The sequence below is a fragment of the Zea mays genome, chromosome 6 (genome assembly GCF_902167145.1).
Source record: "Zea mays cultivar B73 chromosome 6, Zm-B73-REFERENCE-NAM-5.0, whole genome shotgun sequence".
Taxonomy (NCBI): domain Eukaryota; kingdom Viridiplantae; phylum Streptophyta; class Magnoliopsida; order Poales; family Poaceae; genus Zea; species Zea mays.
This window is the reverse complement of record NC_050101.1, coordinates 68,581,343-68,597,563: the sequence shown is the minus strand read 5'-3', so window position 1 is coordinate 68,597,563 and position 16,221 is coordinate 68,581,343. Positions and strand designations below refer to the sequence as shown.

Here is a 16,221-nt window from a genome sequence, read left to right as displayed (position 1 = left end):
GTTGAAGCCCTCCGTCCCGCGGCGACGCTACACCTCTTCGCTGCGCTCTGCCCTTTCTCTCTCTCCCGAATAACAGCTCTCGATCAGGTGAATAGGGTCAGGGGAGGTGCGTGAGGTGGTGGCTAGCATCCGGCATTTAACCCCGTGGTCAATCGCGAGGCAGGTGCGTGATTTGCGCCGACGTCGTGCCCGCCATGCGCGGCAATCCGTTGAGGACGGAACTGACGTCCCGGGCCCACCGAACAGCGACTGGAAGATGGCACAACGGTGCGCAAGGGGGAGCTGGAGAGCAGGGCCCACGTGCGAGTGAAATGACGGAGAGGGTGCGGGCGAGAATGGGCTGCGCAAAGGGTATTCTCTGATGGGCCAGTTGCTTGAAATCCGGCCCATGCGGCTGAGTTGGGTTTTCTTTTTTTTTCTCCTTTGTTTTATTTTATTCCTAACTATTTTGAATTTGAATTTCACCATTGCATCAAGTATACAAATTCAAGCTCCAAGTGGAGGAATGATATATTTTTATTTACTTATTTTTATCCACAAAATTCTTGTTTTCTTCTCTTTTCTAACTTCTACAATTCTTTTTTTTTGGATTTTAAATTCCACTTTGGATTTTTATATATTTCTTACCACATTTATTATTTTATTTTGTCACAATGTGCACACAAAAGAAAATTCAGCATGATGCAATGATTTATCTTCGGGTATTTCTTGTTAATTATGTATTTGTGTAAGTAATGTGTTCACATGAAATGATAAACATGGGTGACACATGTAGATGCAAAGTAGTATAATTTCTCTTCCTAGACTTTTCTTACAAAGTGGGTGTTACAAATCCTACCCCCCTTAAAAATAATCTCGTCCTCGAGATTTAAGAAGAACTAGAGAAAAGGTGGGGAAAATCTATGTGAAGCTCTTCTTCTCTTTCCCAAGTTGCTTCATCTTCGCCATGGTGACTCCATTGCACTTTGCACATCTTTATCACCTTATTTCTTGTAACTCGAGTCAATGTATCCAAAATCTTGATAGGATACTCCGTGTAAGTCAAATCACCTTGAACACTGAGCTCATCCATGGGTAACTGTTCCTCGGGAACACAGAGACACTTTTTTAGTTGAGATACGTGGAACACGTTATGCACATCCGATAAACTATCCGGTAACTCGAGTTGGTATGCCATCTCCCCAACTCGCCTAAAGATCAAGAATGGTCCAATATAGCGAGGGGACAATTTGCCCTTAACTTTGAATCTCCTCACTCCACGAAGTGGTGACACCTTGAGGTACACATAATCTCCTTCAAATTTCAGTGGTCTCCTTCTATTATCAGCGTAACTCTTTTGCCTGGTTTGAGCCACCCTCAAATTCTCCCGAATTATACGGACTTGTTCTTCTGCTTCTTGAATCAATTCAGGCCCAAAGAACTGTCTCTCTCCAGTCTGATCCCAATATAAAGGAGTCCTGCACTTCCTCCCATACAAAGCTTCAAAAGGTGACATCTTCAGACTGGCCTGATAACTATTATTATATGAGAACTCAGCATACGGTAGACTTTTATCCCAACTTCCTCCATGCTGAAGAGCACATGCTCTCAACATATCTTCCAATACTTGATTTGTCCTTTCAGTCTGTCCATCAGTCTGAGGATGATAAGTTGTACTGAAATTCAACTTTGTACTCATATTCTCATGAAAGCTTCTCCAAAATCTTGAGGTAAACTGTGAACCTCGATCAGACACGATCTTCTTTGGTACTCCATGTAAACACACAATCCGAGCCATATATAACTCTGCTAGCTGAGATCCTTTGTAAGTAGTCTTCACAGGAATAAAGTGAGCCACTTTAGTCAATCTATCCACAATCACCCATATAGCATCATATCCTTTCTGGGTGCGAGGCAATCACTACACGACGGTTGATCTTTAGCGACCCTTATTAGGTACCAACTGTTGGTTGCTAAAGGTTAGGGACCGACGGTCAGTCGCTAAATCCTTTTGTAGCAACAGTCGGTTGGTCGCTAAAAGTTTAGAAATTTAACAACTTATGGTTGGTCGCTATAGATATCGTCGGGGACTAGCGGTGGGTCGCTATAGAGCAAGGATAACTATCAAATCTTATAGCCTGAACGTACCTGTAGATGTTAGTGACTAAAAATTAATTAAAACAAGTAAACATAGATCGCTAAATTGTGTGGTGATTTATTTCTTTTTATATTGCTTGTATGTTTATTTCATGGTTTGTTTATGTATGGACATGACTATAGTATGCAACTATGTTTTTTGTGCTTATATGATATTATATTCGAGTTGAAAGTCGTTTCAAATCCTACATAAAGAGTATGGATAAATCATGGATCACAAGTGAATGGTTTTTTAGGGAGACAAAGGTTTATAAACAAGGGGTGAATTGTTTTCTAGTTTTTTATGAATTTTTGAGTAATTTAAAAAAGTGCTTGTTATTTATTTACCTTTGGAATGATTTTTGATTGCTTATAATTGATTTTTTGGATATTTAATAAACATTTCTTGTTAAATGAAAATCCTAGTAAATTAATAATATAATTATTAGTTCCAAAAATAAATATTTTATTTATAAATAGCTTTGAGTTAATTGTTATAAATTTTATGGTTATTTAAAATTATATTTTGAAATTAGAAAGGAATTAGAAAAGAAATAAAAAAACTAACCTAACCTAAGCCCATGAAACCGGCCATGCCCCCAACCCTAGCCGCCACTACCCTGCTCCCTCTCCCAAGCCGCCGCCACTCCTTCTCCCTCCCCTTTCTCTCTCTTCTCCTTCTCCCTACCCCTTTCTCTACCCCGAGCCCCCACCCGACCTGGCCGCGCAGCCCCTGCCGGCGTGCACCCGACGTGACCGCGCCTGGAACACCGCCCAGGCGCCCCGCCTCTGCATCCGCCCGCCAGCCGACGGCGGGGACGACAGCGCTGGTGCTGCTGCTGCTGCCTCCACCAGCCGACGGCGGGGATGGGAGCTCGTCGTTGTCCGCGCCGGCGTGATGCTGCGAGGAGCTAGCGGCGGCCGCCGCCGCCGCTGCAGGCCAGTACTCCTCCGACAGCTGCGTCGCGCTGTGGCCTGCATGGAAGGTCACAGAGGTTGGTTACTCTGCTCATCTGTGTTTTAGCCATGCTCTGTTTTTTTCTTTCCCTGGAACAAAGAAGCAGAGATATGCACTTTGCGTATCCGCAATCGCAATACGACATCTTGCTCTTTGAAAGCAACCTGATTAGTGTGAAGTTTATTTATTTAGCTGTAGACATATTCGATTGTGTGAAAATAGGCATCCATAAAGCCATTATTAAGTTGGTCCCGTTTGTTTGAGCTTCTACATGGCTTGTCGGCGTGAAAGACCAAATGGTTGTTGTTTTCTTTTTCCTGATCACATAATAGACAGCGAGCTGGATGAGGCAAGTTTCTTTTGGCTAAACAGTCAGCCATCCAGTATCTGCAACTAGCCAAGCAAAAAAGACACACTTAGGTCAACCTGCTGAACCTGACAGTCAGACAACAAGGGAGCCTGTCCGAAGTCCTGGAAGATTTTCAAATACAGCTAAGCTTGCCCTTCTTCATGAATATCGTAATCCTGTTAAACTAGACAATTAGGACGACTATGAATGATTTAGTTTTCAAAGCAATGCAACCAAACTTGCAGACAAGTCGAAGTGCCCTCCAAAAAGAGCTTGGCCAGCTCTCCTTTAGAGCTAAACAGAGATCGAGCCACTTTTTTGAGTCATGGTGCCAAAGTCTATTGTAATTGCTGTCCTTTTTCTCCTTTTCTTTGTTTCATGATTTTATTGTTGTAAACTTGTTGAACGTTTATTTTTAATTAATTCTGTATAGGAGCTTTGGCTCTTCCAGTTTCATCAAAAAAAAACTGAACCCTGAAGACCCAAGTAACACTATGTACTTAAGCTGATGATTTGTGGACGGGGCTGAACTTTCGAATTCAGAACACTCACATATCTGTGATTTATCGATCCTAGATCAAAAATAAAGTGGAGGCATATTTTGTGGTAGGACCGGAGGAGTAAAACCTTTATCGATTCTTTTAAGGTTTGTTTAGGAGAAAGAGATAGAAGTGGCTTAAATCCCCTTGCTATTCATATTGGAGGGGAATGAAGGGGCTAAAATCCTCTTGATATCCAAAACAATATTTTCCTTCCGTGCCACATATAAGCTAGCTACCGAACTCTAACCGACAGCGTGAACAATATTTTCCTTTTGTTGTGGTGGAGTGTGATTCCGATCCCATAATTCCGATCCCATAATTCCGATCCCATATTCCGATCCCATAATGCCGATCACAATATTTCATTACATGTTTATTTTTTATGATATTATGACACATTGCTGTTTTTCAAGTAAACCTAATTTGTTTTAAATTGTTCACGAGACTATTCTTCCTGTTGTATCCATATCTTGAGTTCTTGACATACATGTAATGTTAGCTAAGAGTGCTACTTGTGTGGTTGTGCCTTTCATTCTTTATGCTTATTTTTGTTGTGCATGAGTAGCAATTTTAAGACTGATATATTGTTTTATATTTCTAGGACAAGACTCTGGTAAGGAAAAGATTGATATCAAGCAACAACACTCGTGTCAAGGCAGAGTCTGGCACCTGTTAACGATGATGAGTTTAGTGCAACCTCAGATCATGCTTTGTATCTGTAACTGGTAGAAACAAAGTTGTTGCAACATCATCCATTGCCGATGATTTGACAGAGGTTGACATGCCATCAAAACGCAGGAGGCTGTTGAATCAAGACACAAGACTATCTAGAGCAGAATACCTTGATGACAACAACTCATGTGTTACTGGTATATCAGCAGAAGGCAAACTTCTTGTGGATAAGAAAAAACTTCAAGCTGGATTGATGTCGATGTGGTGCTTTTGTGACTGATCATCTTTAGAGCTTTTGTGAATGATCTAGCTAGCTATCTGTAAATGATCTAGTTGTGAATGATATTATAATTGTGATGCTTTTGTGAATATATAATTGTGGTGCTTTTGTGTTTATGTGATGGATCTATGACTATGGTATACTGATTAACTGTGTATGTTTTTATGATTAATGTATAAAAATCTGTGATTTGTGGTGCTTAATTAAATGTATGTTATTAATAATAACAACTGTAAAAAGGGCGACTTTCTGTTGGTTGCTAAATGTATAGTATGTCGACTTACGGTTGGTTGCTAAATCTATAGTACAGCAACCCACGGTTAGTCGCTAAATATACAATATTAGCAACGGTCGGTGGGTCGCTAAAAAGATGTCGGTCGCTAAAGCCTTTAGCGACGGCACTTACAGCGACCATCCTTATGGGTCGCTAAAAGTTTTTAGCGACCAACCGTAGGTCGCTGAAGGCCGTTTTAGCAACCAACCGTAGGTCGCTGTAAGTGAACCGTCGTGTAGTGAATCCAGTAATAAAATCCATACCAATCTCTTCCCACTTCCACTCAGGTATCTTCAGTGGGTGCAGTAGTCCAACTGGCCTCTGGTGTTCAGCCTTAACTCTTTGACATACATCGCACATAACCACATGTGTAGCCACATCTCTCTTCAATCCATACCACCAATACTTCCGCTTCAATTCCTCATACATCTTGCTACTTCCAGAATGATTAGAATAATCCGAGTCATGGGCCTCCATTAAAATAGTCTCTCGAAGGCTTTCAATATCAGGAACACACATTCTGTTCTTGAACCATGCGGTGCCTTGCTCATCTTCTGTAAATTTTGGAACTCGACCTTCAGTAATCAGATCCTTAATCTCTTTTATTTTAGCATCATCAAGTTGACTTTTGCGGATTTCTTGCTCCAAAGTAGGTTCCACATCAATAGTAACTCCTTCAGTATGAGCAACTATCCCCAGGTTAAGTCTCTTGAAATCCTCAACAATCTCATCAGGTAGCTGGGCAACAATAGCTGAATGAACATGCTCCTTGCGACTCAAGGCATCTGCAACCAAATTTGCCTTGCCCGGGTGATAGTGAATCTCCAAATCATAATCCTTAATAAGCTCCAACCAACGGCGTTGCCTAAGGTTGAGATCCTTCTGAGTGAATATATACTTCAAACTCTTATGATCCGTATATACTTGGCACTTGGTCCCCATGATATAGTGTCTCCAAATCTTAAGCGCATGCACAACGGCTGCCAATTCCAAGTCATGAGTGGGGTAGTTCAATTCATGTTTCCGTAACTGACGAGACACATAGGCAATCACATGTCCTTCTTGCATAAGCACACATCCTAAGCCTTGGCCACATGCATCACAATAGATATCAAATCCTTTCTGTAGGTCTGGCATAACCAACACTGGTGGCGACATCAATCTCTTCTTCAATTGATCAAAGCTGTCTTGACACTTCTCGTCCCACTTAAACTCTCTTCCTTTCTCCAAAAGCGAAGTCATAGGTTTGGCAATCTTAGAAAATCCTTCAATAAATCTCCGATAATAGCCTGCTAGTCCCAGGAAACTCCGAATCTCAGTGACTGTAGTGGGTACTCTCCACTCCATTATCTCCTTAACCTTAGCAGAATCCACTGAAATTCCTCCATTAGAAATGATATGACCAAGAAATTACACCTCGTCAATCCAAAACTTGCATTTACTGTACTTGGCGTAGTGTTGATTATCTCGTAGCTTCTGTAGCACCAATCTCAGGTGTTCCTCGTGATCACTTTCACTCTTGGAATAAATAAAATATCGTCGATGAAAATCACGACGAATCTGTCCAGATCATGAACACCGTATTCTTCAGATCCATAAAATAGGCTGGTGCATTAGTTAGTCCAAGTGACATAATAGTGAAATCATATAAACCATATCGGGTCGAGAAATCCGTCTTGGGAATATCCGATGGCCTAATCTTCATTTGATGGTAACCCGATCGAAGATCAATCTTCGAGAATACTCTTGCACCTCTCATCCGATTAAATAAATCTTCAATGTGGGGTAATGGATACTTGTTCTTCATAGTGACACCATTAAGGGACCTTTAATCCACACACATCCCTTGCAATCCATCTTTCTTCTGTACAAACAAAATCGATGCTCTCCAAGGTGAAGACTCGGACGAATGTACCCAGCCTCTTGTAATTCCGTTAATTGCTTCTTAAGTTCCTTTAGTTCTTCTACGGACATCCTGTATGGCCGTTTAGAAAAAGGAGCAGTCCCAGGTAAGAGATCGATGACCAACACAACTTTCCTATCTGGTGGCATCCCTAATAACTCCTCTGGAAAGGCATCTAGAAAATCCTTAACTGTACGGATGTTGTCACCCACAAACTTCTCATCTACTAAGAATGTCGATAGTCTGATGACGGTAGTTACTGCAATTCCAACTTCAAATCCTTCTCCTTTGGAACTGGTGAGTTCTACGGTTCCCTTAGTACATTGTATAAACTGTCTTTGCCCTTCTTAACCATGACATACCAAGGGTCACATCTATAGTGCTCTCTTCTAACACTATAGGGGTAGCCCATCTGGGTTAGAAACATAGGGTACGAAAGAAAGGATTGTAGACAAGGCGGGTAATTACGAGGAATGTTACTGCGGGGGATTTATTAGCTAAGTAGATTAATGTGTTATCCACTAAAGCTAATACATTACCTTATGGTGGTACATGCTAAGATGTCCATATATAATATATCAATCAATCAAAGAAGCAAATCAGACATTTAACATCAGAACAATCAAACAACATTTTTAAATAAAATAGTTTTAAATTTTGTCTTGGGTTTCCTATCTCTTAAAAAGATCATAGTGGTAGGATTCCAAGGTGTGAAATCCATCTTGTCTTAGAGTAGAAAAAATAAGAATGATCAGAGTAAAACAGCAAAAGGTGAGATAGGATCAAGATGAGATAAGTATAGAATGAATCATAGTAAGGTAAGTAGTGAAGGGGTTTGTCCATTTCTATCTAGGTTTCGTCCTACAGTCAACATTTCCTCTGATACCACTTCTGTCACACCCGGCTTTAAGGAACAAAGCCAGGTGCATCTCATACATGCGCCAAGAAGACAACATATATAATAACAGAGTGTATAGATAAATGTCACAATAATCAGAGTATTTATTACATAGCGGAAGACTTATTACAAAATAAAGGAATAAATATAAAACGAACTAAGGATCGTTGGCGCCAATGTCAACTGAGAAACGCCACCTAGATCAGATCATACTCCTCGCCTTGTGGCTCCTCCTGAACCACCTGCTCTTCTCCTGTGGGGGGGTGTGAGACAGCAAGAGTGAGCTCACATACGTTCATCGCTCAACAAGTCGTGGGGAATAATGTGACATGAACTCACCAAAGGTGGGAGCTCATGGAGTGTAAGGCTTATCAAAGAGAATGGTTTAAGCTGAGCATTGCTTTTAATGTTGGTCAAACTTTTATTAGCAATTGCTAGATGTAAGTAAATACCAAACCTTAATAAATAATAGAACAAAATTAATAATAAACCCATGCATATGCAAATGACAAATTGAGTTTAGGTTCCATAATTTAATCATCAGAGAGTCCTGAGCTGCTCATGACCGTGAGCTCGGCTAGTATACCAGTTTTACACTCTGCAGAGGTTGTACCCTTTACCCACAAGTCATGCTACCCATCTGCCAAGGGGTCGCGAATCCCATACACCTCTACCTAGGAAGCGCGGCAGGGCAACACTACGAGGCCTTTACAAAGTTCCACTAGCTTCCGAAAACCCGCTACAGTTTATAGGAAGTTCCAATGCAGGGTTCCTGGCTGACTGCCATCGCAGCAAAATCAACCAGGGACCTCCCTACACTGACCACTCCCCTACTGCCCTTGCCCCTTTCGGGTAAGGTAGTCTTCCACTAGCTTTCCTAATTAGTCAGCCAAGGGCGTCCCATTAAACCCTTGTGGTGGCACGTGGTTCTCAAGTTAAGCTCTATGTTCCAATTAACATTAATGAACTTGACATGAACATAAATAGAATAACAAGAATAATTGGAACATAGATATAATAAATGATTATCCCAAAACCATGTAAAGCAATAGCAAACTACCCAAGTGATTCAGGGGTAAACAAGGTAATGAGATAAACAATCTAGGGTGACCTATTGGGTCCCATCAAAATTAACCTATGCATGAGTAAGTGATATTAAAGAACATTATTGGGTAGAAAGTGGTCAAGGACACAACTTGCCTTCAATGAGCTCCTGCTCAGCTACTTCAACCTGCTGCTCACCAGGATCCTCAGTCACGTGCTCTTCTACTCGCCACAATACAAACAAGCACAGGATACAGGGAAAATTAACATTACACCAAGCATGTAAACAAAATACACAGAGATATTCTACATAATAAAATAAAATTCTAGGAACAGGAATCATAATTTTTGGAGTTATAGATTTTAAGTTATGCATTTTCAAAGGTTTTATGTGCTTTAAATAGGATTAAGTGTGGAATTAATTTTCTTACTGTTGTCATGATAAAACAGAGACACTAAGTGCTAAAGAATAAAATTACAAAAGTATAGGAAGTGAAATGGATTAATTTGGAGCAAGTATGAATTTTCTATGAATTATTGAAGATTCAGCACTTATTTTTGTATTAAAAATACATTTTCTAATTCATTTATTCGTTTTAACCTGTCACTGGACTGGGCCTCAAAATCTGAGAACAGCAGGGGGCTCGGGGTAAAAATCCAGAGACACAGTGCATAGTGACTAATGGACGGGGGGTTCTATTTCGTATAAACAGAGGGGTTCAAATGTAAATCGCGCAGCCGAAGGGGTATGGAGCTCTGCTGGCCGCTGGATTAGACGCCAAGCGCGCAGATTAAATCACGCTGAAGTAGCAGAATCCGACCCTTGGATCGATTTCCTACGGCACAGATTTAAAATACCCAGACGCGTTGGTAATCATCGGATCACAGATCCATGGTCGCAGTTCTATTGGGCAAAGGGCACGTAACGCCAAATCTGAGCCATCGATCAACAGATGGACGGCATGAATCCTTTCTTCCTCCCGAGATTCCACCCAAGCGACAGGGCGTGGCGGCGCCAGTTCTTCCCCCCCGACACCAGGTCCGGCCGACTGCGCCATGTCCATCTCCCACCATGACCGGCTATCAGGTGCATGCCACGACCTGGCAGGAGAACTCCGGTCGCTAGCCCCGTTGAACTCCCAGGTTGTCGAACACGCAACCGAACCACGACGAAGACAAATCGCTGCGCCAGGCGGTCCAACGGCGGTGGCCATGTTGGGCACAATGCCCGGTCTGTCTATACCCCTAATCTCAAGCTCCGAGGTTCGCGGCATGCCTAGGAGAACGAAAGGATGCAGGTAGTGACTCACACCGATGTTCACCCGCCGGAGTTGAAGCCCTCCGTCCCGCGGCGACGCTACACCTCTTCGCTGCGCTCTGCCCTTTCTCTCTCTCCCGAATAACAGCTCTCGATCAGGTGAATAGGGTCAGGGGAGGTGCGTGAGGTGGTGGCTAGCATCCGGCATTTAACCCCGTGGTCAATCGCGAGGCAGGTGCGTGATTTGCGCCGACGTCGTGCCCGCCATGCGCGGCAATCCGTTGAGGACGGAACTGACGTCCCGGGCCCACCGAACAGCGACTGGAAGATGGCACAACGGTGCGCAAGGGGGAGCTGGAGAGCAGGGCCCACGTGCGAGTGAAATGACGGAGAGGGTGTGGGCGAGAATGGGCTGCGCAAAGGGTATTCTCTGATGGGCCAGTTGCTTGAAATCCGGCCCATGCGGCTGAGTTGGGTTTTCTTTTTTTTTCTCCTTTGTTTTATTTTATTCCTAACTATTTTGAATTTGAATTTCACCATTGCATCAAGTATACAAATTCAAGCTCCAAGTGGAGGAATGATATATTTTTATTTACTTATTTTTATCCACAAAATTCTTGTTTTCTTCTCTTTTCTAACTTCTACAATTCTTTTTTTTTGGATTTTAAATTCCACTTTGGATTTTTATATATTTCTTACCACATTTATTATTTTATTTTGTCACAATGTGCACACAAAAGAAAATTCAGCATGATGCAATGATTTATCTTCGGGTATTTCTTGTTAATTATGTATTTGTGTAAGTAATGTGTTCACATGAAATGATAAACATGGGTGACACATGTAGATGCAAAGTAGTATAATTTCTCTTCCTAGACTTTTCTTACAAAGTGGGTGTTACAGGTTGCCGCTAACCCACGCCTAGAACTCGTCGTAGTCTTGGAACTCCTGTAAGTCTCCTTCCACAGCTTCATCTTCTCCTGAGCAGTGGATGCAATGCTGACAACCTGGGGATGGGGGGTTTGGTGTGTAGAGCAAGGGTGAGTACACATCAACATACTCAGCAAGTATCCTGTTTGGCTGTAGTGGACTAGCTTTATGTGGGAGTAAGTCAAGCAGTTGCTTTTAGTTGGTCAGATTATTATTTACTAGTAGGAAGCCAGGTTTTAGTATTAACCCAAGTTATTAGCCCGATGTACCCTTTCCAAACGGAAAAAATACCACTTACCAGCACCATAGTCATAACCAAAACCATCAGTCTCATTGCCACCTGTAAACCAAAATGTCTCCGATCAAGTACCACTAATCACTGGAGCTCCCTTGGCCGCTCATAACCGCGAGCACGGCTGATATATCAGTTTTCAAACACTCTGCAGAGGTTGTGCTCTTTACCCATAAGCCGTGATTCCCTTTCTGCCCGGAGATCATGACTCTCCATTGATCACTACCAAGGTGACCCAGCAGGGCATCACTACGTAGCCTTTATAAAGATTCCCGGGGCTGTAGCCACCCGTTAGGTTTCCTAAATGCACCGCACTCCTCCCCAAGGGGCGAACCCAAGCTTGGCAGAGCGAGCCGCATACACCGAGCCCCATTGACGGCATAACGGCTAAGCGAACTACACCCCGGATCCTCTAATTATTCAGCTCAGGGCACCCCATTCCACCCTCATGGTTGCACTGTTTTTCTGGGCGGTCATCCAAAGAACAGGTCCTAACGGAGAGGCACTCGAGAAACCGCTCGAGCCCCCTTAAAGGCCACAAGTAGGACATCATAATAAGAAGAAGGGAAAACTGCGTATCATAGATAATCTCATCATGTTCATTGATTAGAGTTGAGCAATAGCATAAAGCTAAACAATAATAATCCAACCCAAATAGGTAAACAAGGATATGGATAACAAAAGCTAGTCAAACCTTAGGCATAAATGTGTAATGCGAGAGGTGAATTAAAGAATGAATAGGACAGAGATAGGTCAAGGGACACTTGCCTCCACCAACCGACTGTTGCTCAGGGGCTTCTCCTGCGAGTTCCTCGGGCTCTTCAACCGGATCGTTCTCTATGCGAGTGCAAACATACATACATCCATCCATTGAAATTAGGAAACCAACAGTACACCATACAAGAGAACAAGTAGATTAAACATGCATAGAATATGACATGCGATATTGCATTTACCATGGTTAGAAAGAAACGGGGAAAGGTCTCGCAAGGGTTAAAGCTTATGCTCGAGGCGCACTACGGGTAGACGATTAACCAAACGTTACGTGCTCTAGTTCTACTTAGCTCCAATAATAAGGATTAGCTACATGCACTAATGGAAACGTGACCACTTTTAGTAGATTAACATTAAATGAGATAGACGATTAGCTATATAAATTAACTAACGTAACCAATTTCTAAATTAAGTCTCCTATTTTATTAACATGAACAATGTGATTAGCGCGCATAAAAAAAATAAGGGGGGGGGGGGGGGGTAGACGGGCACGACGAGCCGTGCCAAGGCACTGCGCATTACGCGAGCACGCGCGCAAGGCCGCACGCACGCGCCGCGAGCTAACCGTGCGCACGTCGGGGCCGCGCGCCATAGGCACGCTGGGCCGAGCTCGAGGCCGCGCCGGGGCCGTCACGACGCGAGCAGGGCACGCCGGGGCGGGCGGGCGAGCACGGAGCATGGGCGGGGCGAGGCACGGGCGGGGCGGGCGGCGCGGCGCGGGGCCGGGGCGGCGCAGCCGGGGGCGGGACGAGGGCGGCCAGGACGGGGGCCGGACGACGCGGGGCCGAGGCGGGGCCGGACGGGCGCGCACGGGGCGGGGGCGGTCGGAGCCGGAGCGGGGGCGCCATGGCCGAGGACGGGGAGGGAGGGGGAGAGGAGAGGGAGGAGGGGGGGCTTACCGCGCAGGTGGGGGGGCGGCGGCGGCGCGCAGGGGGAGGGGGCGTGGTTAGGGCAGGGGAGAGGATGACGGGCGGGGCCCGTAGGGGAGGGGAGAGAAAATTTGGGGGGGAGGGGGGCGCGGCTGGGCCGCTTTGGGCCCAAATGGGGGCGCGCGGGAGGGGGGCGGCTGGGCCGGCCGGGGCGGCCCAGGGCGCGGGGGAGAGAAGGGGGGGGCTGGGCTGGCCGGCTGGGCCGGGCGCGAGGGGGAGGGGGCGGCTGGGCCAAAAATGGGGAAGGAGGGGGAAGGGGAGAGAGGAAAGGATTTTACTTTTTTTCTAAAATCTATTTTCCTAGATGAATGCATTTACGTTTTCAAACAATCAAAAAGGATGCATGGTTCGTCATGGTGCATCGAACAAAATAAAGTATTTTAGGGTTTTGCTTTACATGGGATCTCAAACCGAATCCCGCTATAACTTTGGAAAAGATCAAGGTTTAGCGAGGAGAAAAGAGAAAAGGAAAGGGTAACGCCCGAATTTGGTGAGGGAAAAGAAGAAAAAAATTCTACCCCCAAATTCAGGGCGTTACAGGGGCCCACTGCTCGGTCTCATGGACGTGCGCTCGTGCCTTTGCGCTCACAGACACGTGGGCCCTTCGGTCAGCGATGTGGTGTTCGTGCGCACGACTCCGACTTTGCCGCCATGGACGCCAGCCTGGTTACAGGTGTTCTTTGACCGGGTTGTTAAGATTTCCGTGGGTCTTGGTAACCACCACCGCACAATCCCTTCCTCGGCACCAGCTGATTATAAAATCAGGTATTGGTCCGCCATGGGCGCCGCGTCGCCATAGAGTGATGGTGGCGTGACCTCCACCGAGGATTGGCACCTACGCACCCATTCAACCAACTAGGACAAGTCTAGGCACTTCTCTGTGGCACGACGGAGGTGGTAGAGGAGGATTCGGGGCCGCCATTGATCAGAGAGGGTGGAATTGCTCACCGAAGTGAGAAGTCCGCCGCGGGATACCCCACCTCGTGGACAGAGACTCTTCGGCCGCCATTTTTGGTAAGCTCACCTCCGACCGCTCCGCTTTCATCTACACTCCGCCTGGTGTCAATCCGAGTTAAGAGTAGGGCCTTGGGTTACCGGAATTTACTCACCGGGCTGCACTGGCCGTGGGCTACGGCGGCGCTATCCTAGTGTGGTCACGAGGTTAGGGATGAGATATCCGCCGTCCATTTCATGATGTGCGGCTACGATTAGAGTAGACATATCCCTTCGCGTAGGTGAGTGAGAACCGTGGATCTTCAATCATTCGGCGCAGATTACGTCTTGCTTCATTGAAAAGGACCGTCGATCTCCGATCTTGCAGGCAGCGTTCGGTACCGGTTCAATTGAGTGACGATTTAATCCTGGCTACCCAGCGTAGATCATACGGCCCATCGTGGCCGATACCGCTTCGGTGTCCTCTTTTACATAAGAACCCTCAGGGTTCTGAAAAATAGAACCTGCCGTCCAATCTGATACACCATTGTGTCTTAGGAAACTTTATGTAGAAGCCCCTGCGTTTTCTAGTATTTGAGGCCCAGTCCAGAGAACACAAAAACCAGGGAAATTAAATTAGAAATATATTTTTAGTATTAAATTAATTGCAGAAACTTGTTTAATTTGTAGAAAATTCATATGAACTCCAAATTGATCCAATCCACTTCCTATAATTTTGTAATATTATTGTATATCAAGTAGTGCCACTGTTTTGACATGAAAGACACATTAAAATTTATCTCTTACTTAATCTTGTATTAAATACATAAAACCTTGGGAAATTCATAACTTAAAATCTATAACTCCAAATTTAATGATTCCTGTTCCTAGAATCTTATTTTAATGTGTAGATTATTATTATGTATTTTGTTTACATGTTTGATGTGATGTTAATTTCCTCTATATACTATGTATGTTTGTATTGTTGCGAGTAGACGAGCAAGCCACAGAGGATCCAGAGCTTCAGCTAGTAGAGACTGCTGAGCAGAAGCTTGTTGAAGGCAAGTTGTGCCCTTGATCACTTCCTTTTTACCCAGTCATGTTCTGTCACACCCGGTTTTAGAAGGCAAACCGAATGCGAACCATGTACGTGCCAGGATCAGTTATTCACGTACACAGCAGTTACATAACATGGACATCATCACACAGTGCTCAAAATAGTATTAAGAAGGGAAATAGTCGATTACATCATACGTCTGAGACGTCCATATAGTCCTTACAATAAATCAAAGTGCGGAAAAGAAACGTAGATAACTGCGGCCTTCACAGGCAGCCGACTGGGGGTTGCCGCTAACCCACACCTAGAACTCGTCGTAGTCTTGGAACTCCTGGAAGTCTCCTTCCACAGCTTCATCTTCGCCTGAGCAGTGGTTGCAATGCTGACAACCTAGGGATGGGGGGGGGGTTTGGTGTGTAGAGCAAGGGTGAGTACACATCAACATACTCAGCAAGTATCCTGTTTGGCTGTAGTGGACTAGCTTTATGTGGGGATAAGTCAAGCAGTTGCTTTTAGTTGGTCAGATTATTATTTACTAATAGAAAGCCAGGTTTTAGCATTAACCCAAGTTATTAACCCGATGTACCCTTTCCAAACGGAAAGAATACCACTTACCAGCACCATAGTCATAGCCAAAACCATCGATCTCATAGCCACCTGTACCAAAGTATCTCTGATCAAGTACCACTAATCACTGGAGCTCCCTTGGCCGCTCATAACCGCGAGCACGGCTGATATATCAGTTTTCAAACACTCTGCAGAGGTTGTGCACTTTACCCACAAGCCGTGATTCCCATTCTGCCCGGAGATCATGACTCTCTATTGATCACTACCAAGGTGACCCAGCAGGGCATCACTACATAGCCTTTACAAAGATTCCCCGGGGCTGTAGCCACCCGTTAGGTTTCCTAAATGCACCGCACTCCTCCCCAAGGGGCGAACCCAAACTTGGCAGAGCGAGCCGCATACACCGAGCCCCATTGACGGCACAACGGCTAAGCGAACTACACCCC

The 16,221-nt window shown here is 44.6% G+C and overlaps 1 protein-coding gene across 1 annotated transcript in view; it reads left to right on the top strand.

Annotated features, from left to right (window-relative positions):
- Positions 1-5,115, top strand: part of LOC118472297 (uncharacterized) — a 29,953-nt gene extending 24,838 nt beyond the window's left edge. Inside the window, exons 2-3 of the mRNA XM_035960282.1 lie at positions 2,725-3,110; positions 4,566-5,115. Of these exons, the coding sequence (XP_035816175.1) occupies positions 2,725-3,110; positions 4,566-4,693 (514 nt within the window). The 3' untranslated portion in view covers positions 4,694-5,115. The remainder of the gene's footprint in view (positions 1-2,724; positions 3,111-4,565) is intronic.
- Positions 5,116-16,221: the final 11,106 nt, after the last annotated feature.